Raw genomic sequence first — 24875 nt, 5'->3', positions numbered from 1 at the left:
CAGGGTCCCCAGCAGAGGAGTTGGGGGGACAAAGGTCATCAAAAGGAGTTCTCTAAAGGGCCCCAAAACAGTTCAGAGGGAAAGGAGTCCCAGCCCCCCAACCTACGACATCGCAGCCCCCTAAGGGCTGCGTCCCCTTTCGTGTCCCCCCAGGTGTTGCCACTGTGGTGAGAAGGGCCACATTGCCCCTAAGTGCCCTAAGAAGTCCCAAGCACCCACTGGTGCTCAGTCACTGGGTTTAGTGAGTGTAGCTTTGGGAGAGGAATTCGTTTTCAGTGAGGGGGAGGAGCAAGCAGTCATGACCCTTGTCTCGCTAGGAGACAGAGAGATGGTCCAGGAGCCCTACTTGCCTGAGAACACTAAAAAGTACAGGCAGTGGTTGACCATCAATGGGAGGAGGGTGGAGGCTCTGAGAGATAACGGAGCCAGTGTGACATCTGTCAGGTGTCAGTGGGTGTCTGAGGACCAGGTCATTCCAAATGCACTACACCCTGTAGTTGCAGCAGACAACTCTGTGCGCCTCTGCAAAGTGGCGCAAGTTCCCTTTGAGTGGGGGGGTCTCAAGTCCCTTGAAAGTCATGGTTAGTCCATCCATGCCTGTAGACTGTCTGCTGGGAAATTAACTTGAGAGTTCCCCATGGAGGGAGGTGGAACGCCAGGCTCATTTGGAGATGTTGGGTCTAACTGAGTGGATTTGTGTGACCACTCAGTCAATGGCAGCCAATAGGGGTAGCCAAGCGGACCTGGAGCCTGAAACAGTGGCCCAGGTACCTGCCAGGAAGAGGAAGGGCAGGGGGCATGGGAAACCTGTCCCCACAATTCCTATGGTCCAGGAGGAGGCAGAATCTGATGGGGATGCCCTGGAACCTACCGGGCAACAGGTAGCCGAACTGGGAGACCTGCCTGAGCTGACCCATTGGCAGCAAGAAGGAGGTCCCTCTAGGGAGGAGTTCTGCAAGGCGCAGAAAGAATGCCCTTCTCTCGTTGGTATGCGGCGACAGGCCACAGACAAGGCAGCAGGTGACGAGTCCAAGACTCATCTAATTTACTGGGAGGATGGGTTACTCCATAGTGAGCCTAAGGTCGCTGAGCCCGGTGCAGCGTGTGTGCTGGTGGTACACGAGCGCTTCAGGACCTTCCTACTGGGGCTGGCTCATGACGTGCCTCTCGCAGGACATTTGGGGTGCGACAAGACCTTTCAAAGGCTTGTCAGCCACTTTTACTGGCCCAAAATGAGGAAGCATGTGGACACGCATTGTAGAACTTGCCAGACTTGCCAGGCAAGTGGCAAGACGGGAGAGAAGTGTAAAGCTCCCCTCCAACCCTTTCCCGTGGTGAGCACCCCTTTCAAGCGGGTGGGCATCGACATTGTGGGGCCTCTGGAACCCAAGACAGCCTTAGGCAACAAATTTATCTTGGTCTTGGTGGACCATGCCACCAGGTACACGGAAGCTGTCCCTCTCCGGACAATCACAGCCCCTGTGGTGGGCCATGCATTGATGTGGATCTTTTCCTGTGTGGGGTTCCCCAGAGAGGTGGTCTCCGACCGGGGTACCAACCTCATCTCGAAGTACATGAAGTCTTTGTGGGAGTAGTGTGGGGTAGCTTACAAGTTTACCACTCCTTACCATCCTCAAGGGAATGGGTTGGTTTAGAGATTCAACCAAACCCTGAAAGGCATGATAATGGGCTTTGCAGAGCCCATGAGACGGAAGTGGGACGTCTTTTTACCATGCCTGTTGTTTACCTGCAGGGAGGTGCCTCAGAAATCCTTAGGGTTCAGTCCCTTTGAACCCCTGAATGGCCACCCTGTTAGAGGATCTCTCAGTCTGGTGAAGGAGGGTTGGGTGAAATCCCCTGGTAAGACCCCCCAGGATGTGTTCAGCTATGTGCTGGCCTTCCGCAACCAGACTCAGCGCTTCAGGAAACTCGCTCAGGCGAACCTGGAAGCAAGCCAGGAAGAAATGAAAAGATGGTATAACCAGAATGCCACTCTGGTCGAATTTCAACCTGGGCAGAAGGTGTGGGTGATGGCGCTAGTGGAGCCTTGCGCTCTCCAAGACAAGTGGACAGGGCCATATGAGGTGGTGGAGCGCAAGAGCAATGTAACCTATGTGGTTGACTTGCAGTCTCCCAGGAACCATTTGAGGGTCCTACATGTGAACCACCTCAAGCCACACTTTAAGAGGTCTGATGTGACAATGCTCCTTGATACAGATGATGGAATGGAGGAGGAAAGTGACCCTCTTCCTGACCTCCTGTCAGCCAAGGAGCAGGATGGGTCAGTGGATGGGGTAAACCTCTCTCCCACACTGATCCCAGAACAGCAGAGGAACTGTCGCCATGTGTTGGGTCAGTTTGCCTTCCTGTTCTCCCTGACACCAGGAGTCACCAATTGGTGCGTCCATGATGTGGACACTGGGTACAGCCTACCTGTGAAGCAGACATTTTACAGGGTTGCTGACAAGGTCAGGGCCAGCATCAAGGAAGAGGTTTCCAAGACGTTGGCGCTACGGAGGGGAAGAACATTTGCAACACCTCTACGAAGTGTTGAAGGCTCTGCAAAGGGCAGGCCTCACTATCAAGGCCAGTAGGTGCCAGATAGGGCAGGGTTCTGTGGTGTACTTGGGACACCAGGTAGGGAGCGGCCAGGTGGCGCCCCTCCAAGCAAACAAGGGGCAGAGCACAATGTGAACTTGTTTTTATTGCAGGTTAGAAAATAAATTATGGCTATTCATCTTTTTTTCACTATTTCCAGACCATAATAAGACCGGAACTTGTACATTGGGGTGAAAAAACAAAAAACGAATTTCAGATTGACGTGATGGAAGAAATAAGCCTATTGGCACCATATATTTTTTATGTGTGACGTGCTATTAGCCACCTGTTTGCACTGCTTAAAAACAAAGGAAATTCGTGAATTATAAACCAATAACCTGACACGTTTATTTTATTTCCTAGGCACAAGAGCACCCGACACGCACAGTCTGTCCCCCGTGCGCTGAGAGAGAGGGTGGTGCGACATGTGAGACGTAGTCACTGGCTGCTGCATAAAGCACCGCTTGGGGACTGGCCAAAAATGATGCCCCGGGCCTACGGTCCTGGGCACCCACACACTGGTACCGCCGGCCCGCTCCACACACCACTATGCTAGGGTGTGCTGCGCAGCATGTAGAAGCAGGTGCGCTTGCACTCACATACAGGTGCTGCTGCCTTCAAATTAAAAAAATTTCCCCTTTTGCAGCCCTAGCCCTTTTGCCACCCTAGGCGGCCGCCTAGTCTTGCCTAATGTAGAAACGGCTACTTCCCAAGGAACAGAGGTGGAGTGCGATTGAAACGGAAGCTTTTGCTGTGGTCTGGGCACTGAAGAAGCTAAGGCCCTACTTGTTTGGGACTCACTTCCGGGTTCAGACAGACCACAGGCCCCTCAGATGCTTAATGCAGATGAGGGGTGAGAACCCAAAACTGTTGAGGTGGTCCATCTCCGTACAGAGAATGGACTTTACGGTGGAACACTGCCTTAAAACAGAACATGCCAATGCTGATGGTCTGTCCAGGTTTTTCCGCCTTAGTGATGAGAACTCCCAAGAGGGTTGGTAGTTCTCCCCACTTTTCAGCTGGAGGGGACACGTGTTATACCTGGCATCCTTGGTGTGGTTTCCCCTGACTTTTTGCCTCTACCTCCTACGTTTTTGACACTGTGATGGATTTAGTTTTGCTGGTTTAGATGCTTTGGGCACTTTGCCACTGCTGATCAGTGCCAAAGTGCAAGTGCTCCCTGATTAAATTATTACTGTGATTGGTTATCCATGATTGGCATATTTGTTTTACCAGTAGGTCCCTAGTAAAGCGCACTGAGTGTGCCAGGGCGGGTGATTCAAATGCTACTAGTGGGCCTGCAGCACTGATTGTGCCACCCACATGAGTAGCCCTAAAATAGTGTCTCAGGCCTGCCACTGCAGTGCCTGTGCACAGTCTGTGAACTGCCATGTTGTCCTGGCCAGTGTACACACTTGCCAGGCCTGACCCTTCCCTTTTCTTACACATTGGACACCTCTATGGTAGGCTCAAGGTACCCCCCTGGGCAGGGTGCAGTGTATGTGAAAGGTAGGACAAGTACTAGTGTGGGTAACATGTCCTGATAGTGAAATACTGCCAATTTCGTTTTTTACTATTGAAAGGCTATCTTGCCCATAGGATAACATGGGGAATGCTGTGTAACATGTTTACCTGCATATCTTCCCATAACGGCAAGACAGACATATGGAATCTGGTATCCCTGAACTCAGAATTTAATAACACATCTTTTAGTGAAATTGGTTTTTAAATTCTAAGTTTGGAAATAGCGCTTTTAGAAAGTAGCTATTTTCTTGTTCAGCTCATCTGTGTGCCTCTGCCTGTTTGTGGATTGACTGTCTGGTTTGTGAGTGACAGGGGCTGAGGGTGGCTCCAGTAGACTGGGTGAGTCAGCACTAGGCTGAATAGACCCATCTGCATGTAGAGTGGTGGGGAGGAGTAGCACCTCGGTCTGAATAGGGCTGTGCCTGGCTTCCACAATGCTGTCTCCACTTCCTGCGGTGCGTCTGATTGCCCTGGCCCACACTCACAAAGGAAGAAGATGTGGTCTGGCAGAGTGCACCCAGAACTGGTTTGGACTGGGTCCAGGACCCCTCACACAGGAAGAACAAAGACGTTTGGGTTATAAAAATAGAGCTGAGACCCCTGTAAAATTAGATTAGGCAATACTTTGTGATCAAGAAGGAATCCCTGCCAAAGAAGAACAGCCAGGAAGACAGAGGAAAAGTGCTGCCATTGCTGAGTGTCTGGGAGCTGACCTGCAGTTGCTGTGATTGCTGAGGAAGAGGACCAAGGGACTGTCTGCTGTGTGTTGTGTTCCCCTTGCTTGAAGAGGAGCTGTGCTCTGTGCTTTGCCCCATCTGAAGCCTACCTATATCCAAGGGCCTGAGAAGAGCTGGCCTCCTGTTGGGAACTCAGGAATACAAAAGTTCTCAGAGAAACATCCTTCAAGCTGCTGTGTGCGTGTCTCTGCGCACAGTCTGTGTCCTTCGTGAAGACTGCCTGGCCGATCTGTGGCTAACCCCTCGGATTGCCCCTGAAACTCAGTGTGCATATCGGCATACAGGTGGGGGGCCTGTCGTGAGGTCTGCTTCGCCTCAAGAGTGATCTGCCCCAGGATCGTGCCTGCAACGTGGTGTGTAACCTGGCACGCAGCTGAAGCCCTGCGGGGAGCCTGCTTTGCCCCAGGGTTCTGTGTGTTTGTTTTCACCGCCGCCGGCCCGGGTGAATTAGCGCGCCTGGTGGGCTGCCCGTTTCGATTTCACCGCGCGGCCCGAGTCAAGAGAAAGAGCCGCGCTGAAAGAAGAGAGCCTCCGGAGAGTCGCCTTGCAACGTGGGCGCTCATCTACAAGGAGCCGCGCTGGGATCCCCGAGCGTGACGAAAGCCTCGAAGCTGACGGAGGAATCGCCTGCAGGCTGCTGACAACGCAGGAGAGGAAACAACCCCCCAGGTAACGCTCAGGCTGCTGTGCCGTGTGCAGCAGGCATATTAGCCTGGGACGGGTTGTAAACCTGCGAGGAGCTGGCGTCTGGGGGGTCAGAGAGGCAGCGTCCTCTTTGTGATGGCGCGCACTCGCACCTCGTGAAAGGGGGTGATTTTTAAGAGTGAGCAACCCGGCATGAAGGGGACAGTTACCAGCCAGCTGCAAGGTGATTGCAAGAAACAAAGGGCATATTTAGAGGCAGTGTCCTCTTTGTGACTGGCGCGCACTCGCGCATCGTGAAGGGCGAAATTCAAGAGACAACAAATGCAAAATTCTGGACAAGCGTCCTTTTTGGTGATTTGAATACAGCGTTCTTTTTGGTACTTTGAAAACAGCACTCTTTTTGGTGATTTCCCCACAAGTGAAATTATGCAAGCCCAGGTAGCACATCCTGTGGTACGAGTACAGTAGGGCAGCTAGCGATAAAGGCACCACTTTTATAGATTCCCCACGCTAGGGGAAGGAGTCCTACAGCCTTAAGGACTCAACCAATCCAATTACTTTTAACAGTGAACTTTTTCGCAAAAAGAACATTACTAAACTGAACTTTCTTTTTCATAAGAGAACATTCCTAAGACAAGATTAATAGTGTATGTTATTTTTATTTCGTTTTGACCTGCCTAATCTATATAAAGATAACTTTATTTTTATAAACAACCTGAGTGGTGTCCATTTGTGGTGTTTCACTATATTACTGTGAGGGTTGGTACAAATACTTTACACATTGCCTTGGGGATAAGCCTGTCTGCTCGTGCCAAGCTACCAAGGGGGTGAGCAGGGGTTATCAACAGTGTGTATCCCCCTTTCCCTGACTAGAAGCAAGGGTCCCTATTTGGACAAAGGTACTTTCCTCTGCCAGCTAGAGACCCCCAGATCTAACATAAGGCCTTACTGCTCGCCCACACTACCACAAAATAGTAAGGTACAGTCTACTTTAATCTCTGCCTTCTTTTGGGGATCCACTGGACACTCTGCACACTATACCTTACTTTGGTATAGTATATACAGAGCCAGCTTCCTGCAGATGGTGGCTGCAACTTTAGAACATGAGAACCCTTATTCCCCCAAGGAAATCGTGGAAACAGATCTACCCTTTCTTTGCTATCTCAGGCATGCCCAAAGGACACATACTTTGGCATTTCAAACATTTATTGAAGCAATTGGATTTTTTGTGTAAAATGCGTGCGCTGCAATGATTAGTAAAAGGATATAGAGCATTTTAAGCATCATTAAAACAATGGTTAAAAAGATAATTAATTCACCATTATAGTTGATGCATTGATTATATGAATACATATAATTGTACTCCTACCTAGAGAGCAGAGGGTGAATGAGGTTCTGCCAGATATGTGAGAGTGGGCTAAATCCCCATTTACCTGTGTGCAGGTTTCCTCTGGAAGCCATATTGATGTAGAACAGGCTGCTGTCTCTTTAAGGATGGTGATGAGATTCAGCTGGCCTGAAAATCAGGCACAGTGCAACCTCTACAATCCATAGAAATGCTCCTCAGCCGAACAAATGCTTGTGCAGTTTATATAATGAAACCTGGACCCATTCGCACTGTGCCTGAGTTCAGATCCTGCTGTCATTGTGTTTGCCACCCATTCAGAGCTGTCTCCGAACAGACAACAATATGCAAGGGCAGTTTGTGCCGTGCACTTGATCCTTGGACAAAATGTATGATGGAAAAATAGTGTGTCTCCGAAGAAATGTATCTGTAAGCAAACACTTTCTAAGTACACTATCGCATTCAAGCACACAAGCATAATGTGCTGAAATTCATCATCTAAAAACATGTCAACTTTAAACATAAACATGGAGAGAATGGGAGCATTTGTGCACAGGCCCAGTTAACCTCACTATACATCCCCAACGAGTGTGGGGGTGGATTCTACTACCGTATTTGTTATGTGTGCAATGTCTGGTTTGGAGGATGTATGGTATGATAACTCCTTCTCCTCCCTGGTGTAATAGTCAGATTTACTCTTCCCACTCAACGCTAAGCAACAATAAGGAAAGTGTTGGACTTTGGAGAGTGAGATTTAACATTTCCACTCCAACCTAAGCAACAGTGGGAATAGTTTTGAAAAATATGTAACAATTAATATGAAATATCTTTAAAAATCACAACATAAAAATGAATCTCATAGAATATATCAATTACAAATCCATTAAGCAAAAAAAACTTTTTATAAACAAAAATTGCCTAACCATACCAATATAAACTCATAAAATTTACTTAAACAAATAATTGCAAACAGTTACTTCTTAAAAAACTAAATATTCATTTAAAACATGATTTAACAATTAAAAAGCTTAAAATATTTTTAAAACTCTTTCAACCTTTTCGGCTTCAATCTCAACAACCTGTGAAAGAAATTATTTGCAAAACCTTAAGACGCACAGAAATCTAAGAAGGAAAACAACAGAAAATTCTCACCACAGTGACCTGCCCACCCAAGGAACTAGCTCAGATAATCTCAGTGTTTCTGAGCCAAGTGTCTGTCTCGGTGGATGTTACCAGTGAAATTCATCTATGAGATTTGCCCACTCCTGGAGTATAGGGAAAAACTCTGACTCCACAGCGGAGCAGAGTTAGCCAGCCCATCCCCCCCTGAAATAGGCTCCCTGTCTCCACCCCCTCATAAAAAATAGTTACAAACTAATTTAAAATGAAATAGAAACACACTTACCTGTATTGCGGAGTCCCCGGGCTGCCCTCCTTCTCCTCGCCGTCTCTCTCCTACGTGGGACGTACATCTTGAAAACTGCTCATGTGCATGCACGTATGCGTAGTTCTCCCATGACGTCTTGCGAGAAACGCGCAAGTACGCGCATGCACGCATGCGCAGTTCTCTCAAGATGTACGTCCTACGTAGGAGAGAGATGGCGAGGAGGAGGAGGGCAGCCTGGGGACGCTTCAGTACAGGTAAGTATGTTTTTATTTCATTTTAAATTAATGTGTAACTGTTTTTTATTAGGAGGTGGAGGCGGGTAGCGGAGCCGAGTTCCACAGAGTTTTTCCCCAACTCCGTGGTCCTCCGCATAGTCACTACGCTTGCTCTGCCCTGGGTTAGTAAAAATGTCCACTGAATATTTAAGATCAACTTTTCCTATTCTGCTGCAAAACGTTTGAGGAATAAGTTTCACTCTCTTCACTTCTTTCTTCAGGGCAGATTTAATTTGCATATGACTCTTGTCCTTCTGCCCAATTTAGGGACATTCTATGATCTACCTCAGCTTGTTTATGCATAAAAGCAGATTTTATTGCCTCCTTTGAAACTTCTCCCCAAATCATGGAGGTCTCTTATATAAATCCTCTACTAAAGAAGCCCGTTCCTGAAATAATAACCTAGAAAGTTAAAAATGTATTCAAAAAGGTCAACATTTGAAGAGTCATCTGAGTGCATTTAATCTGGCTATGTCCCATGTTTATTTTCAACCTTACCAAAGTACTGAATCTTCTCTGATTACTAACTGAGATGACCTGAAATATTTAAGCAATGGCAATGGAGCTGTCACTTGCACCTTTTTGAATAAAGTCTCTTCAGTGCATCATCCCACCCTCATCCATTGCTTTTCTGAAATTTGAATCCAGAACAAAGTCCTGACATGAATGTTCTCAGGTCAAGAACCTCCCATGCTCACATTATCTCTCGACTCAACAACCAGTTATTTTTTATATTCTTCGGAACTCAAATTTTACACTCAGGCTATGTAATCTATGTAAGCGCCCATTCCATTCTTGAAACAGACGTTTTGACTTCACCAACTATGCTAATAACACTGAGTTCATCCCCACATGTCGGTTTTCCACCTATGACTCTTGCACTTTAGGACTTTGCCTTCTTTCAATGGTTAAATTAATGATTGATAAGCATCTAAGGTTAAACACAGGAAAATCTTGCCTTTTGGCACAGTACATCATTTTGATCAAGCTTCTCATTGGTCCATCAAGTTGGGCCGTTCACCTGTACCATTGGAATCTGTGAGAAGTCTCTGAGTCATTCTCAACGTCTGACTGACATTGGTATTTCTCTTAAAGGCCATCTGCGTTACACACACATGCCCCGAATTGTAACTAATACCCTCCAATTGTAGCTGCATTTCCACCATCTCAGATGAAGTTTCTGCTCATGACTGGTCTAAGGATTGAGGTCCCCTGGTCCACTAATGCTCACATCAGAGAGTAACATTTCTGGGTACAATATGGTAATCTTTTTTGCTCACAGCCTGAACCCATTTGTAAAACTGAGATACACCTCTTTTTATGGACAATTATTGAAAGATGGCAATCCCCTTCAAGCACCTGAACTAGCATTTAGCCGTTTACCTTCCTCCTCCTTTGGAACAGCTTGATGACCAACTTAGTGATGAATTATTATCAACTCTTCAAACAGAAAGACAGTTCTCAAGGAGGATACCCATCTGTTCTCTAATACACCCTCCTGTGGCTCTTACATGCTTAGCTGAAGTAGCAACCTATTCTCCCTCATCTCACATCCTCCAAACACTATCAAGCTTCAGGAGCAGTGCCAAGCTTACCGCTACTAGATCAGAGCACGTCTCTGGTCCTCACTCACAATAGCAAACAATTTAGGCCTCAATAGGATGCTGGGCTAACCGCCACCGATGATGGCGGACCGCCACCAACAGGCCGTCGGTGGCGGTCCATCCAACATCCAGAGAAACGGTCCGACCAACAGATTAAGATACCACCCGTCAGAGGGCAGTGGGCAAGAGGAAAGACCACCGCCTCCGACAGGCTCTGTGAGTCTGTCGGGCAGAGGTCAGACTGTAATCCCTACAATGAAGGCGTTGCCTGTGCATGCCTGTAGGGATCACGATGTCCATTTCTGATAGTCTTTTCATGGCAGTCCCACCACCATGGTAAGGATGTCGGAAAAGGACTTCTAGGGCCCCCAGCAGGGCTCTAGTCCCCTGTGAGCCTCCTCTATGTGGACAGGGGAACACATGTGGTGCCCCCCAAACATCCATGCACTGTGTGGCAGGCACCACATGCCATGTTTTGATGGTATTGCTGTGTAGGCGGTTGGAAAAATGCCTTTCACTATTGCGGCTTGTGCTGTGGCCATTTTCCGGGCCGCAGCACAAAACGCAATAGTGAAATGCATGTTTGTGACCGGCTACATGGCATTCACATCATAATATGGCGGGTGGAGCCGCCGACTACTTGTCGACCTTTCTCCATCCCTCTACGATTGCAGTCAGACACTCATCTGACCGCCATTGTAATGAGGCCCTTCATGTGTAGGCTACACTTTAACACAAACCTTTTCTACTGATGTGAACTCTGGCAGTCAAAGCTCTTGTTCATGGTAATGATGCTCGAAGTCACAAAGTTGGTAGCATCAATCTTCACTGCTACCAACAACAAAGCATACTGAGCTTCCCTCTTCTCCGTCTCTTCTTTGACCGTCCTCCATTTAATGATGAAGGTGAGTTTATTTCCTCACAATTTTACCTTTAGCATGAGTTGAAGCAAACCTTTCTTGAGGGGTCTCTGAAGGTATATTGATTGGTCATGTCAAAGGATGAGCCTCTTTTAACACAGCTACGGTCCATGATTGATTCAAACATTTTCGTGAGTGGAAAGAAGAGTGATAAAAAAGTTGTGCTTGGGAGGGAAAATTATACTACAACACAATACACCAGGGACCGTTGGTAACACGGCGTGTGCACAGAGGCAAAGTGATTCCCCCAATGCAAATGAGGAAAAGACCTCTCTCAATAGCACCAGCACTACATGTGGGCCAGCGCTATCTGTAGTGCAGGCCCTTCTGTAATACCAAAGTGCCCGAGGGCACATAAAGCAGGTGCAAATGCCCGTTGCGCCCCTGGGGCACTTTGTGTAATATGGCCCCTGCAGTTTCTTTGGTATCAATGGCCAGTAATGCAAACTGGAAAGGAGGACAGAATCAGGTGTAGGGAGGGCGCTGTTCCAATCCCTGATGCTAACTGTAACATTATTCCATATCTCCTGTTATCTTCCACGCAACACTTCCTCAAAAATGCAGCAGGGAATGAATAAGCCCGTTCTCAGTGTTGCCTCAAGATAATTAAAATTAAACCTCTGACGCGGATACAGATTTGAGTCTGAGGTCTCTCCACTGTTACAGTGTTGTAAGGCTGTGCAATGGGAAATACAGGCACAAGCTTGCCAGAGGCTGTAGAATGTATTCCTTTCCAAAGATAAGCCAGGGATGGGCATGTTGTACTTGTACCGTCTCCCACATGTACCTTCACTTGTTGATTCCATTCTGGAGGCTGTGTTAACTGTGTCTCCGAATAAACAGTACCGCGGCATCTTCGTTCCCACCACTCCAGCGACCACAGGACCTGGACAGGGAAACAACCGCATCTTGAATTAGAAAACTAGGGGAATCCACAAACCCGGTGACATCTTATATGGAGAGTCCGGGATAGGCTATTCTCTTCAGCTTTTATGTGTTGTGATAGTTTAGGGCGGTAATGTTACAAAATATGTGTCTGAAAGACAAATACTTTTACATGTACCCAATTGAAACGGTAATCAGTGAATATTACAAATGTGTTCGAGCCGTGTGTTTTTTCACCAAAAACAGACATGTTGAGTAATCCACTCAACCCATAAAGTGATAAGCACTAGGAAAAGTTCAAAGACAGGTTTCTATTTTTTAAAGACATTCATATGCATTCAAGTGATGATTTTGCACTTGCTTTTAGAATTTCTATCTGTTTCCCTGCCAAAAAAACACGAGATGAGATAGAAACTAGCTGATTAAGGCATACTAGCTGGGCATCTACAGCACACTAAAACAAGCAGAGGCAAAGTCAATAGGCCTTACGTATTTCTTCTTACACAAATGGAAACAATGACTCCACCATCATTTCAAGTTGCAACACCATTCTATTACCAGAGAAGTAGATCGGCACCCCTTCACCTCCACCATTTTATTGTACTCCCCTGGCCTAAATGAATCAGTCATTACAGTTTATATTTTTCACCTATGAAGCCATCACACAAATAGTATTTTATTTGGACCAAGCTTCTCTGCTAAACTAACGTCTTCTTATCAGTAATGATCCAGTGAATTTTAACCTGTATGTAGCGTCTCTTAACACAGATACATTCTGTGGCATGTCTCTGAGAAATTGTCTAACATCAGTGAAATATGGCTACTCTGATTAACTTACATCACCCATTGGTGCTACAGCCCTTTACACCATAGACAGCAGAATCCTCAAAGTGTAGTTGCTCAACATTTCAAGAAAACTAATTTTGAGAAAGCGTTTCTCCTGCTCCCATTATCTCAAACTGATTACCAGTCACAAATAGGGTGACATTTTAATCTGTTTACACTGTCTATATGGTCTATAGAGCTTTCCATTTCGTAAGTAGTTGTTTGGTCTATCTGAAACTTTGCTATGGTAGTCAGCAATGGGTGCTAATCAACTTTTTGCTTTTGCATCCATTCTTCAAATGTGTTGTGTTGTGAAAGCCTTATTAGTGCAGGCAGCAACATATTGGAACTCGGTTCTAGTTGACATATGCAAGAAAGATAATCACCTTCAGATCAGCGGTACAACCTCTAGTGCTAAGTGGGATTTGTGCCCTCAATTTCCAATACTTAATATACCATAACATACAGACCTGTCGTTGTCCAAGCAATGCAAAGGCTGACCATTATGAGTAGCAATATTGTGCTAACAATTGACAGTGCTGTACTTTTATTTGACTAAATAAACCACACAACTAGGAACCTTCAGTTTGCATGCCCATTTAAAGAACTTCTTAGGGAGGTCATTTCATCAGCCAATGTATGCCCATTAACGTGAAGCATCCACTGGGATATGATAAGCAAACACCCTTGAAGGACATATTGCACTGACTTTTACCAAGGTGTGCTTGTGACATATACTATTATTACTGAAAGAGGGGTAATACGTAAGAGATTAAGAACCTGTTACAAGGAAATGAAAGATACGTAGTCCAGAGATGTATATTAGGATCACAGCTTTATTCTTCAGATAGGATCCAAGTTATGTCTCATGCTATGCCTCATACTATGCCCCACCAGGAGCAGCCTCCTTGCCGCTCAGCCCTTCCACACCAACTGATCTCTTCTTCCACTCAAACACTCTCAACATTCTGATGACATAACATAGACTGAGCAGCAAGGCAAAGGGAAACAACAGAGAGGATGCATTAATCTCTTACTAGATTATAACACATCCCCCCTCATCAGAATTGTAAAAATACAAGCATGCAAGATCATTGTACATACATGCAATATGACTAGTTATAAATAAAATGTGCTGAGGTGGACATACACGCATACAAAAAAAAAAGTAAACAAGCTTCAAGAATAACACAGAGCTTCAAGAATAACACAAAGCTTCAAGACGTAACATTATCACGGTCATTTTGCAACCCCTAACCACAGGGTGATACAAATACCTCAACCAAAAACAAGAGTAAATCCAGAGAAGCTAAAAAGCATTCTCTTCTTCCCAAACAAGGGTAAATCTGGAGAAGCTAAAAAGCATTCTCTTCTTCCCAAAACAAGGGTAAATCCAGAGAAGCTAAAAAAAAAGTGTCTTCTCATGTGCGCACCCGTAACGCACAGTCCAAACACCTCTCACGAGGCAACCACTCACAGGGTACATCCAATACAAGTAAGTCAGAGAAGCTACACAAAAGGTAGACTTCTCATGTGCGCACCCGTAACACACAGTCCAACACCTCACACGAGGTAACAACCAATTCAGAGGGTATAACCAAAACTTACTCAAAGGCGTACACTAACATGACCAGGGACACTACACTCTCTCTATTCATACAGATGCAAAACAATGACACTACACTCTCTCATCCCCTCTCATACAAATACTGGAACAGGTAACAGTAATTGGTACAATCATTGGAGAAGACGCACACATGAAATTGAACCTTAAGGAATGACACAATTAAAGCATTTGAGCACAAACGAAAATATTATGAAAAATGCACTGTCCCAAGAAAACAATAAGCTAAAATAAAGAAGGTAGTCACTGTTGACAGTAAACAGCTAAAGGCTGGAACATGTGCGCCACAAACCAGGAAAAACATTACCTTTGTTTCTTAAGGGAAGCTGTAAATAGCATTGCACCAGAGTCTCACCAGGAAATGAGAGGGTTGCATAAAATGATCCAGTGGAAAAAAAAAACGACCAGATAAACAGGTCGACATTGCTGCAGACGAGGAACTCTTGAAATGACTTTAAAGAGAAGCGTGGTTGGCAGAAGACACTCTAGAAACAGACACCACAGCGAGGTTAATCTTGATGATGGCATCCTCAGCGAACTTCATCTTAACCAAACGTGGTTGACAGAGGTGTACTATGACATCCACGATGCTCCAAGCACAATATGACGGCAGGCAAGATATCTGGTCTTCTGCAAAGGACTCCAGCTTTATTGCCATATGCGGAGCGTGGTTGGCAACAAATCAGCCAAACCAAAGATGGCGGCACATTTTTAACGTCGTGCCGGGTGGCTCCCGACACGAATGTTCACTAAACGTCGCCAGACAGAAATCTTGACCCGGAGGGAGTGTCACACTGGGCTCGAGAGAGCGGATGAGAAATCATGCGTGGAACATCTTTTAAACAGGTAAAACTCGCGCTGGCATCAACAAACGTTGCAGGGAGATGACTGTTTATTTTTACAATGGCGCAGCAACAAAGTCTTGACAGTAAAGCGCCAAAACACATTGGAAGCAGTGCACATCACAGACAAAACACTGCAGCAGACCCTCAAGCGTGCACAAGACAGGGTTTAAACTTGGGAGCGGGTCTTCTCCACAACAAACAATTGAAGGTTGAGGGCAGGCATCAGGGTTAGATCTGGCACTGGGTGTGGCCAGAAGCAGGCACATTAGGCACTTTCCCAAGGACGGTACCTTGGCAAAGTCCGTCACAACTATGCAGCCTGGCAGAACAAAACACAGGAAGCAGACAAGCAGCAAGAACTGGCAATCTGGGACTGTCCCAAGGAGCAGGAGGGCACACTTCCTCCAAGACAGGCAAGCAGTAAACAGCAGGAAGGCAGGTAGGAACTGGCACCTTAGTTCACTGGTAAAACATTTCCAAAATCCAACGGGCAGCAGGAACCAACACACATCCAAATGTACAGTACACTCTAGTATAAGTAAATAATGTCCAGGTCACAGATTATGTTCTCTGTCTACATGTTACAGTACAGGAACAGTTCAGCAAAGACAGATAGGCTTTAAGACAACGAAGGAAAGTCTAAGACAAACTGGCACTTACTGGTTGGGGCGACCGATGAAATGGTCACTGGTGGGGCATTAGGGGTGCCAGGTTTGTTCAAATCCACAGGATGTAGTTTCTTCCGTTTTAAAAGTCCAATCTCCATTTAAGTAGCACGCAGGTTCTTTAAAATGGTCGCCAGTGTTACAAGGAAAAGAAAGATACGTAGTCCAGGATCACAGCTTTATTCTTCAGATAGGATCCAAGTTATGTCTCATGCTATGCCTCATACTATGCCCCACCAGGAGCAGCCTCCTTGCCGCTTAGCCCTTCCACACCAACTGATCTCTTCTTCCACTCAAACACTCTCAACATTCTGATGACATCAGATAGATTGAGCAGCAAGGCAAAGGGCAACAACAGAGAGGATGCATTAATCACTTACTAGATTATAACAGAACCTCATATCATAGTTTAGTTCCAAACCATACGGAAGAAGGAGGAAGAAGCCGGAGTTCGTTTTTGAGGTCTTGATTTAAAATATCCTTTTTACAGACAGTGATGACGGTGAACATGAACAAAAATAACTGTATTGGACTTTTGAAATATCATCTTTCAACTAACACAGATACATTTTATGTTTTTTGTATAAATCTGTTTTATTTTCGTACGGAGACCAAAGAGAGGGTCTATGTATACACAGCACAGGGCCCACAACCCTGTGTAGGGCCGGCCGCGCAATTTGGGGGAGGCACGGGTGATTTTAGAGAAGCATACCTAAGCAGATTTTACACAGCATGTCGCCTACAACCCTTGATGGGCCGGCTGCGTGTTGCATATGTAATAACATTGGATTGCAATTGTGGGGGAATTTCAAGACCCATGTTCAACATGTACGGTATCACAATGAGAAAAAAAGAAGAAGAGGTAGGCAAGGGGCCTATAAAAAGGGGAAAGTAAGGAGTGAACGGATAGAGAGCGGCGAGAGGGGAAGAAAGCCAAGGAGGAGGAAGGTTTCTATGACAAGGGAGCTATGGCAGATAGAGCGGGAAGGGGGGGCGGGGTCCTCGCATTGCATGTAGTTCCAATCAGTGGGGGGTTAAGGCTGTGGTGATGAGGAGAATGACGGCGGGCGTGGGGGGTAGCAAGGGGGGGCAGCGGTGTTCACCAAACGGGCCGTTGACCGGTGCACGTGTCATGTGGAGCAATGGGCAGGGCCATTATGGTTATACAATCAGTCTGTCGGGTTCAGGTGGGGCTACTGCGTCTTCAAAGAGGCGTAGGGCCCAGAGTTTCGGGGGTAGGAGATGCGCATGTTCTACTTTACAGAGATAGTTAACCAATGGTTGACATATTTTGGTAAAGCGGGTATCGCGGGACTTCAGGCTCGCTGTGAAGAGTTCCATAGTCATTACGTGCCATAGGCGCACGAACCAAGCAGCAGTGGGGGGGTGGTCTCTGCTCTTTTCCAATATAGTGCTATGAGTTGTTTAGCGGCCCCTAGCATGTGGAGAGCAATGTGCCAGTCATTATTGGTGAGCGCTCTCAAGTTGTCAGGTTTAAGGCCTAGAAGAACCGTGGCTGTGGATTCAGGCAGAGGGAAGCCAAGTACGTCCTTAATATGACTAAGAACCTCTTTCCAGAACAGGGCCAGGAGTGGACATGCCCACCAAATGTGAATAAAGTCCCCCGGAGCGCTCGAACATCTCCAGCACAGTGGGGCGGAAGTGGGGAACATCCTGTGCAATCGAGAGGGTGTATAATACCACTGTGTCATGATCTTGTATGCAGTTTCTCATTGTGATTTGCTGCGATAGACCTTCAGTATGTCCCGCCACAAACGACTCCACTGAACAGGTGTAATTTCAGTGGGAGACGTCAACTGCCATTGACGTTGGTACGGGTGAGTGGCTACCAGCGTGGAGGGCTGCAGAATCTGGTAAGTCAGAGAGATAAGTCCCTTTGAATCATCAAAGGAGCGTACCAGACGCTCAAAGGGGGTAAATGGGCGGGTAGCGGCTTGTTGCATCTTGGACGAGGACAGCCAGTGCCGTAGCTGCACATACTGGAGCCTAGCTCCCACCGGGAGTCGAAACTCCTCTTTGCATTGGGCAAAGGTTTTGAGCGTGTCCCCGGCGTACAGATCTCGGATCGTTCTGCACCCACCCTCCAGCCATTTAGAGAACGCTTGCGGGTTGAGAGCCAGTGGGAATAATGGGTTACCTGCAAGGGGGATGTGAGGGGAAGGGAACGTTGTGAGCCCCTTGGGGACGGCTACTCTGTCCCAGATGTCCAGCACCGTCTTGGTGGGCACGGCAATAGAAGCGCTGCGGGAGCGTCCAGCCCGATGGAGCCAGGAAAGGTCCCAAATGGTTCGTCCGGTTACCACTCTGTCCATATGGAACCAGACCTTTTCACTCTCAATCGATGTCCACTTAGAAACGATGCGAAGGTAGGAAACCCAGTAGTATTCCAGTAGGTTTGGGCATGCTAGTCCTCATCTATCCCACGGGAGCATAAGAAATTTGTTGGAGAATCGTGGTCTATGCCCGTGCCAGATGAAGCCGGTGATGTCTCACTGAAGACTCTGGATCTGGCGCTGCGGGATGGAAGTGGGTAGGCACTGGAACAGGTACAGAATTTTTGGGAGCACCGACATTTTGATAGCATTCAGACGGCCCAGCCAGGAGAGGGTAAGGGATTTTCAACCCCTCAGGTCTTCTAACACGGTTCTCTTACACTCCCGCCAATTCGTTTGGGACCATGTGGCAAGCGAGGGGGTCAGCTGAAGCCCCAAATATCGAATGGAGCTAGTGGCCCTCTGCTTGGGGACAAGGGCTTGCAGGGCCAGTATCTCCTCCTCAGGGATCATAAGGTTCAGGGCCCAGGACTTCTTATGGTTGATTTTAAGGCTGGAGGCCAGCTCAAAGGATTGCAGCAAGGAGTGTAGCGCCGGAAGGGAGACGTGCGGGCGAGATAGCGTGAGGATATGATCATCGGCAAAGAGCACCACTTTGTTTTGCTGACCTGCAAGGAGGATGCAATGTATTTACGTAGCCTGTCTAATCATCATGGCCAGAGATTCTACCATGAGGGCAAACAACAGAGGGGATAGGGGGCAGCCCTGCCGCTTGCCCCTGCATATGGAGATGGGGGTTGTGAGTTTGGCATTGACTGGCACCCGAGCCTGTGGAGAGAGGTAGGGGGCCATGATTCTAGCTATCATGTTTTGGCCTAGTCCGGTTTTGTTCAGCACAGCTCGTAGGAAGGTCCAGTCCACTCGATCGAACGTCTTCCCTGCATCAAGTTGTAGAAGGCATGCTGGTATGTTCCAATGTTGTGCCTTCCCCACAAGATGGACAATTCTGCGCATATTGTCCGCTCCCTGGCGATTCCGGATCAAGCCGACCTGGTCCGACTCTATAAGTCTGGGCATGTGTGGGTCGAGGCGCTTTGCCAGTATTTTAGTGTAGATTTTAAGGTCTGTGTTCAAGTGGGCTATGGGATGGAAGGAGGAGCATAGGGTGGGGTCTTTACCCGGTTTGGGGATGAGGGCTATTTCTGCCATTCCCATACAGGACGATGGCCCCTTCTCGTCAGAAAAGGAGTTGAACAGCCTTAGGAGGTAGGGTTGGAGTTGCGGCAGTAGCAGGTGATAGATAGCCAATGGGAGGCCATCCGGGCCCGGTGATTTCGTGAGGGGGAGGTCCTTCGGCGCACTTGCCAGCTCCTCTTGTGTGAGGGGTTCTTCCAGCTGCTTGACATGGTAGGGACTGATTGGGGTCCAGGGGCATTTGTCTAGGATATCTTTAACCCGGTCCAGGGATGGTTCGTTCGTGGCGTAGAGAGCTGAGTTATGTGCCTGGAAGGCTTCGCGATTGCCCAGCTCTGTGGTGACCCTCTCGCCATCGGCAGTCTGGATGTTGGCTATGTGTGCTTTTGCAGTACACGCTCGCAAGCGTCTCGCCAATACCTTACCCACCTTGTCCCCCCTCAAAGTGTCGCTGTTTACATGTTAAGAGGGCTCTCTCAGCCTTGTTGGTTCGGAGAGAATGGAGTTGCCCCTGAAGATTAGCGTGGCGGCGTTTGCGTGCGAGTGTGAGGTGCTCCTGGTCCCATCTCTCCAAGTCCTTAATGTCTTTGGAAAGGTTATCCTTCAGGAGGGGGGCCTAACGCGCCCGTGCAATTGCAAGAGATGTGATATGGCTGCGGATCGTGGCCTTGAATGCATCCCATACTACAGAGAAGGGAGTTTCGGGAATGTCATTGATCGCAAAGTAGGAGTCGATAGCTGTCTGTATGCTCGCCACATCCACTGGGTCCCGCAGAATATGCAGTGGCAGACACTATCGTGGGGTACGGGAGGGACAAGCGTCCGGGCCCTGCAGGAAGAGTTCGAGGTGAGCGTGATCAGAGATCAAGATGGCAGACATGGATGCCGAGAGCGTTTCGCTGATCAAGGTTTGAGAGATAAAAGTATAGTCTATGCGCGAATACGAGCGGTGTACATGTGAGTAATACGAATAGTCGCGTGTCTCAGGGGAGTGATAGCGCCAAGAGTCCAGTAAACCAAGGTCCGTTATTTGCCTCTGGAGGGCCGAGGACATAGCCCCCGTCCCATGGGAGGAGGCGTCCCATGCCATGTTGAAGTCTCCCCCTACGATTAGCAAGGGGTCATCCTGTGGGATGTGCTCCCGCAAGACCGTCCGGAAATAGGAGACTTGCGCCTGTTTGGGCGCATATATATTGCACAGTGTAAAGAGGCGTTGTCCAATCCGGACCCCAGCCCTGATAAAGCGGCCATCCGGACTACAGAAGACCCTAGATTCCCCCTGCCTGATGTCTGAGCTGCAAAGGATTGCCACCCCAGCCGTTTTAGTGGGCGCCGCAGCCCAGAATTGAAGAGGGTACCTAGGATGGGCCATGCGAGGGGTATCAGCTTTTAGAAGGTGAGTCTCCTGAAGGAGGATGATGTCTGGGTTATCTTGTAAAAGGTAGTGCAATATTTGATGTCGTTTGTTGGGTGAATTAAGTCCCTTAACATTAAGGGATACGATCTTCAGGGGGTAGGCAGCAGCCATGGTTGTTTCAAAACCTGGGGTAGTCCATCCTCCTCCCCGAGAGGAACCCCCCGGATGCGGAGGTTGTTCCGGCGACTCCGATTTTCCAAGTCTTCCTGTATCAGTTGCAGCTCGATATGCTGCTCCTCCAGGGTGGCCAGGCGTTGCCAGAGTTGTTCTTGGTCCTCAGTTCGGGCATCCACGGTCTTCTCGAGGCCATCCACTCTTTCCCTGAGATCCGTGACCTACTTCTTAAGCTCCCGGACACAAGAGTGGACCTCAGTACGCAAGGAGCCTATCTCAGTTTTAAGCTCCGTCATGAAGTTAGCCATAAAAGCTTGGGTGACAGGTGGCGAGCCCCTCCAGGCTGTGAGGCCACCTCCCCAGAGGTCGTTGCGCCCGTCTTGCCCCACATCGCGGCAACAGGGTTGTCTTTTAGGGGTCCCGCTGAGTCCTTCCCTGCTTTGGTGCGTGTCATCTCCTGGGTGCGTCCTTCTCTCAACAGTTCCAGATGTATGAGCTAGTGAGCGATTGAGGGGCCGTTAGAGAGTAGGTTAGGGTGCCAAGTGCACCTGCTTTGTCTCAGTTAGCGGGGGTCAGAGTGTGTCAGACTGGGCCCCGTAGTTAGCAGTGCGACGTAGGCCAGGTAATCAGGATCACAGTACACAGGGAGACCCCTGCCCCTGCTCCTCACCTGCTCAGAAGGTGCGCTTTCCAGGAGTCCAGCAGGGAGCGGTGTGTGTGGGGCAGGAAGAGGTGCAAGTTCGTGCCCAGCCACAAGGCCGCTAGACCGGGAGGCTGCCACCCAGGAGTTGGGTCCCGTGTGGGCACAGTCAGCCCCATCAAAGGCCGACAGTCACCAGCCGCATCTACTCTCCGGCTAGGCCTGTCAGCGCTAGTGGGTGTATGCCGCATCGTTGATATACTGACAAGGGAAGGCTGCGCAGGATTCTCAGTGCCCAAGCCGGAGGGTCAGCCGGCAGGGGTTAGGCAGGATGAAGCACCTATGTTCGCGGGCCTCTCACCCACATCCGGAAGATGGCGCTGAGTGTAGGGTTTAGTGTCCTTGATGCGCTTGTCCTCGAGGCTCAGCAAGACAAAAGGACAGAGGCCGAGGATCATGCAGGCATCCCGGGTGGGGCTGTGGGGGCCAACCTCGCCAATAGGGCCCACAGCACGCGCGGAGGATCTGCTAGTGGTAGGGAGGCCTAGAGGGCAGACCGCTCAGGTAGGCCTCAACAGGCGCAATGCAGTGGGGCTGCGTGGGGACAGCAAGGTGCAGGGGCCGGGGGGGAGATTTGGGAAGGCGATTCAGCAAAGAGCGCCCCAACCCCTTACACCTCACCTGCGCTGTGCTTCAGTGCTGCTGGGGACCAGTATGAGAGCAGCGTGGGCCGGCGAGGAAGGATAGAGGCCCGCACCAGTCCGTAGGCCCACCAGACCGGGGAGTCGCCACTTCCAGGCCAAATCGCTGCAGGGGCGCCACTAACTCCTCCAAGCGCCCGCGTTCACCAGACGTACCCCAGCTTCGTCTTGCCGCCAAGCCAACCGATGTGGGATGGGACCACCACCCCAGGGGCTCGTGTCAACCGCTCCCCGCCTCACGCCAGCTCCAGGGGGGGAGGGAGAGGCCCAAGACGACAGTCACAGCAGCCCGGGACGTCTCAATGCCCTGCAAGTCAGCTGTGGTGTCAGCGCAGGAAGCCCCCCACAGGGCCCCCAATGTCCCTCAGGGTCCGCGATCCACAGGTCAAAGCAGCCACCCACAGCACTGGGTGACCCAGGACCGCTGCAGACAAGATGGTGGGCACCTCCGTTTTCAGCCGCTAAGGGCAGGGAGCCCACGCTCTCTGCTGGGTCAACCCCGGTCGCCTCCCGCACAAACCTGGGTGTCCCAGCCGCTCCTCTGCTCCGGTGACTCGTCCGTCGTGCTGGGGGAGGCGATCAGTAGCGCACAGTGCCGGAGGATGTCCAGGGCTCAACAGCTAAGATGGCAGCCCAGGTCCAACCAGGGAGGGCCAGAGATCCACAGTCCCACACCAGACTGGTCCTGAACATCATCTGCTTCCCCAGAGGCGCCTCAGCTACTCCGCCCTCGTTCTCGAAGCTGCGCGGCACTAGGAGGGTCCGGAGGGCCCCAGGACAGCTCCCCTCAGCCACTAAGGCCCGGGCACCTCAACATGGTAGTCGTCTCGGTCCGGGTCGGGAGGCCAAGGTGTAGCGGCCGCTCCACCGCAGCCGCCACTTCCCAGCAGTTCTCCTCCCGTCCGCAGCTGCCTCTCACTCTCTGCCACGTAAGCACCCTGTGGAGCTGCGCTGACGAGCCCCCAGCTCCGCTGTAAACGCTTTAGAAAGCAGCGAGTGGCCGGAGCTCCCGCAGCGTGTGTCTCACTGCATTCCCAGCAAGACCACGCCCCCTATTTTATGTTATGAAAAGCTATCAGAGATTCGAAGTCAAGAAGCAGCAAGAAAATAAACTTGTGACCATGAGGAGATAGGATTGAGGTTACATGTTGGAGCAGCAATGTCCTCTGCATGGAATACCGGCAAGATCTCCCTGCCTTAAGTGCCCAACTTTCTGTGTATCTGGTATCTGGTATTTTGGCCCTGGCATCATGCTAATCAAGCATATACGCAGAATCCTAGGCATTTCCCTGACAAGGTGAGATCCAGGACCTGTTCCAGGTGCTGAAGGGGTGCACAACGCGTGCCCACATAGTGGAGCGAGGACTAATGTCCCTATCCTGGGTTAAAAGATAAAACAGTGGTAGCAGCACACCATGCTTTGGGGTTGATAGTGTAACTAGACATTTTTATCTTGGTCAGTGGAAGAGTGGCCTACTAGCCCTTTCATGTAAATTTCAGATGTTATGTAAATACCTAATACCTAGTGCTGGCTTGTTGTTATGTTGCGTTAATTCCATTTGCTATACAGCACAAATCACCCGAGGGCATCTCGGCGCTGTTGCAAATCAGATCAGAAAATGGACATAATGGCTCAAAATAGGTAGGCTTTGAGTTGTTTCCTAAATTTACAATAGTTGGAGAAGGAACGCAAGGGCAAATGAAGCTTATTCCAGTACCTTGGGGCAAGATAGGGGAAAGCCTTACCAACCCTAAGCGATTAACTGATGCGGGGAATACACAGTAAGGCTTTATTGCAAGATCTGAGATTGTGGCTAGGAGAGCATGCTATTATTTTTTTGCAGAGATATACCGGGCCTTTGCCTTTTAAGGCACTACACGTAAGGCAACAGATCTTACAGTAGGAGCGCTTCTTCATTGGCAGCCAGTGTAGTTCCTTCAGCAAGCGAGCTGAGTTAAGTGCCAGAAGGGTGATTCAGAATAAGCCTGGCAGCAGTGTTTTGAACTACCTGGATCTGGAGACCAGTGATTCGCTAACCTCTGCCAAGAGGGCATTGCCTAGTCCAGTCTGCTTATCACCATGTCCTGGACCAACATCCTACGGGCCGTGGTAGCGAGGAAGGGGAATACTCTGCGCAAAAGGCGCAGTTTGTAGTAGCATGAGCTCGTAGTTGCGGCATTCTGCTCTTCCATCGTTAAAGCTTGGTCCAGTTTTATCCCCAAGTTCTTTACTGTTTGTTTGGGCATAGGAGTGGCACCCAATTGGTGAGGCCACCAGTCATTAGACCAAATAGAGGGGGCGTTTTGGCAAGCAGAATAATCTCCATCTTTTCTGCATTTAGCTGGAGACAGTTCTCAGTCATCCAGCTGGAGATTGCTAGCATGCCTGATGCGAAACGTTTTTTTGTTGCTATCAGGGCCTGGCCTAGAGTAAACATCAGCTGTGTGTGATCTGCGTATGATATTATGTCAAAGCCGAAGTGCTCTGCAATCCCCGCTAGCGGCACCATATAGATATTGAACAAAGTGGGGCTCAAGCATGAGCCCTGTGGAACGCCCTTATCTAAGGTCAGTTTACGTGAGGAGTAAGGGTGCAGAATGACAGTTTGCTGTCTGTCTGTCAGGAAAACTGGAGC

At 48.9% G+C, this 24875-nt stretch overlaps 1 protein-coding gene across 1 annotated transcript in view; it reads right to left on the bottom strand.

The window, feature by feature from the left end:
* LOC146834616 (atrial natriuretic peptide receptor 1-like) overlaps positions 1 to 24875 on the bottom strand; it is a 961499-nt gene that overhangs the window by 144968 nt on the left and 791656 nt on the right. The window contains exon 26 of the mRNA XM_085602083.1: positions 11823 to 11921. Coding sequence (XP_085458209.1) covers positions 11823 to 11921 — 99 coding nt within the window. The remainder of the gene's footprint in view (positions 1 to 11822; positions 11922 to 24875) is intronic.

Source organism: Triturus cristatus, chromosome 4_2 (assembly GCF_964204655.1).
Source record: "Triturus cristatus chromosome 4_2, aTriCri1.1, whole genome shotgun sequence".
NCBI lineage: Eukaryota > Metazoa > Chordata > Amphibia > Caudata > Salamandridae > Triturus > Triturus cristatus.
This window is presented reverse-complemented; position numbering and strand designations above follow the sequence as displayed.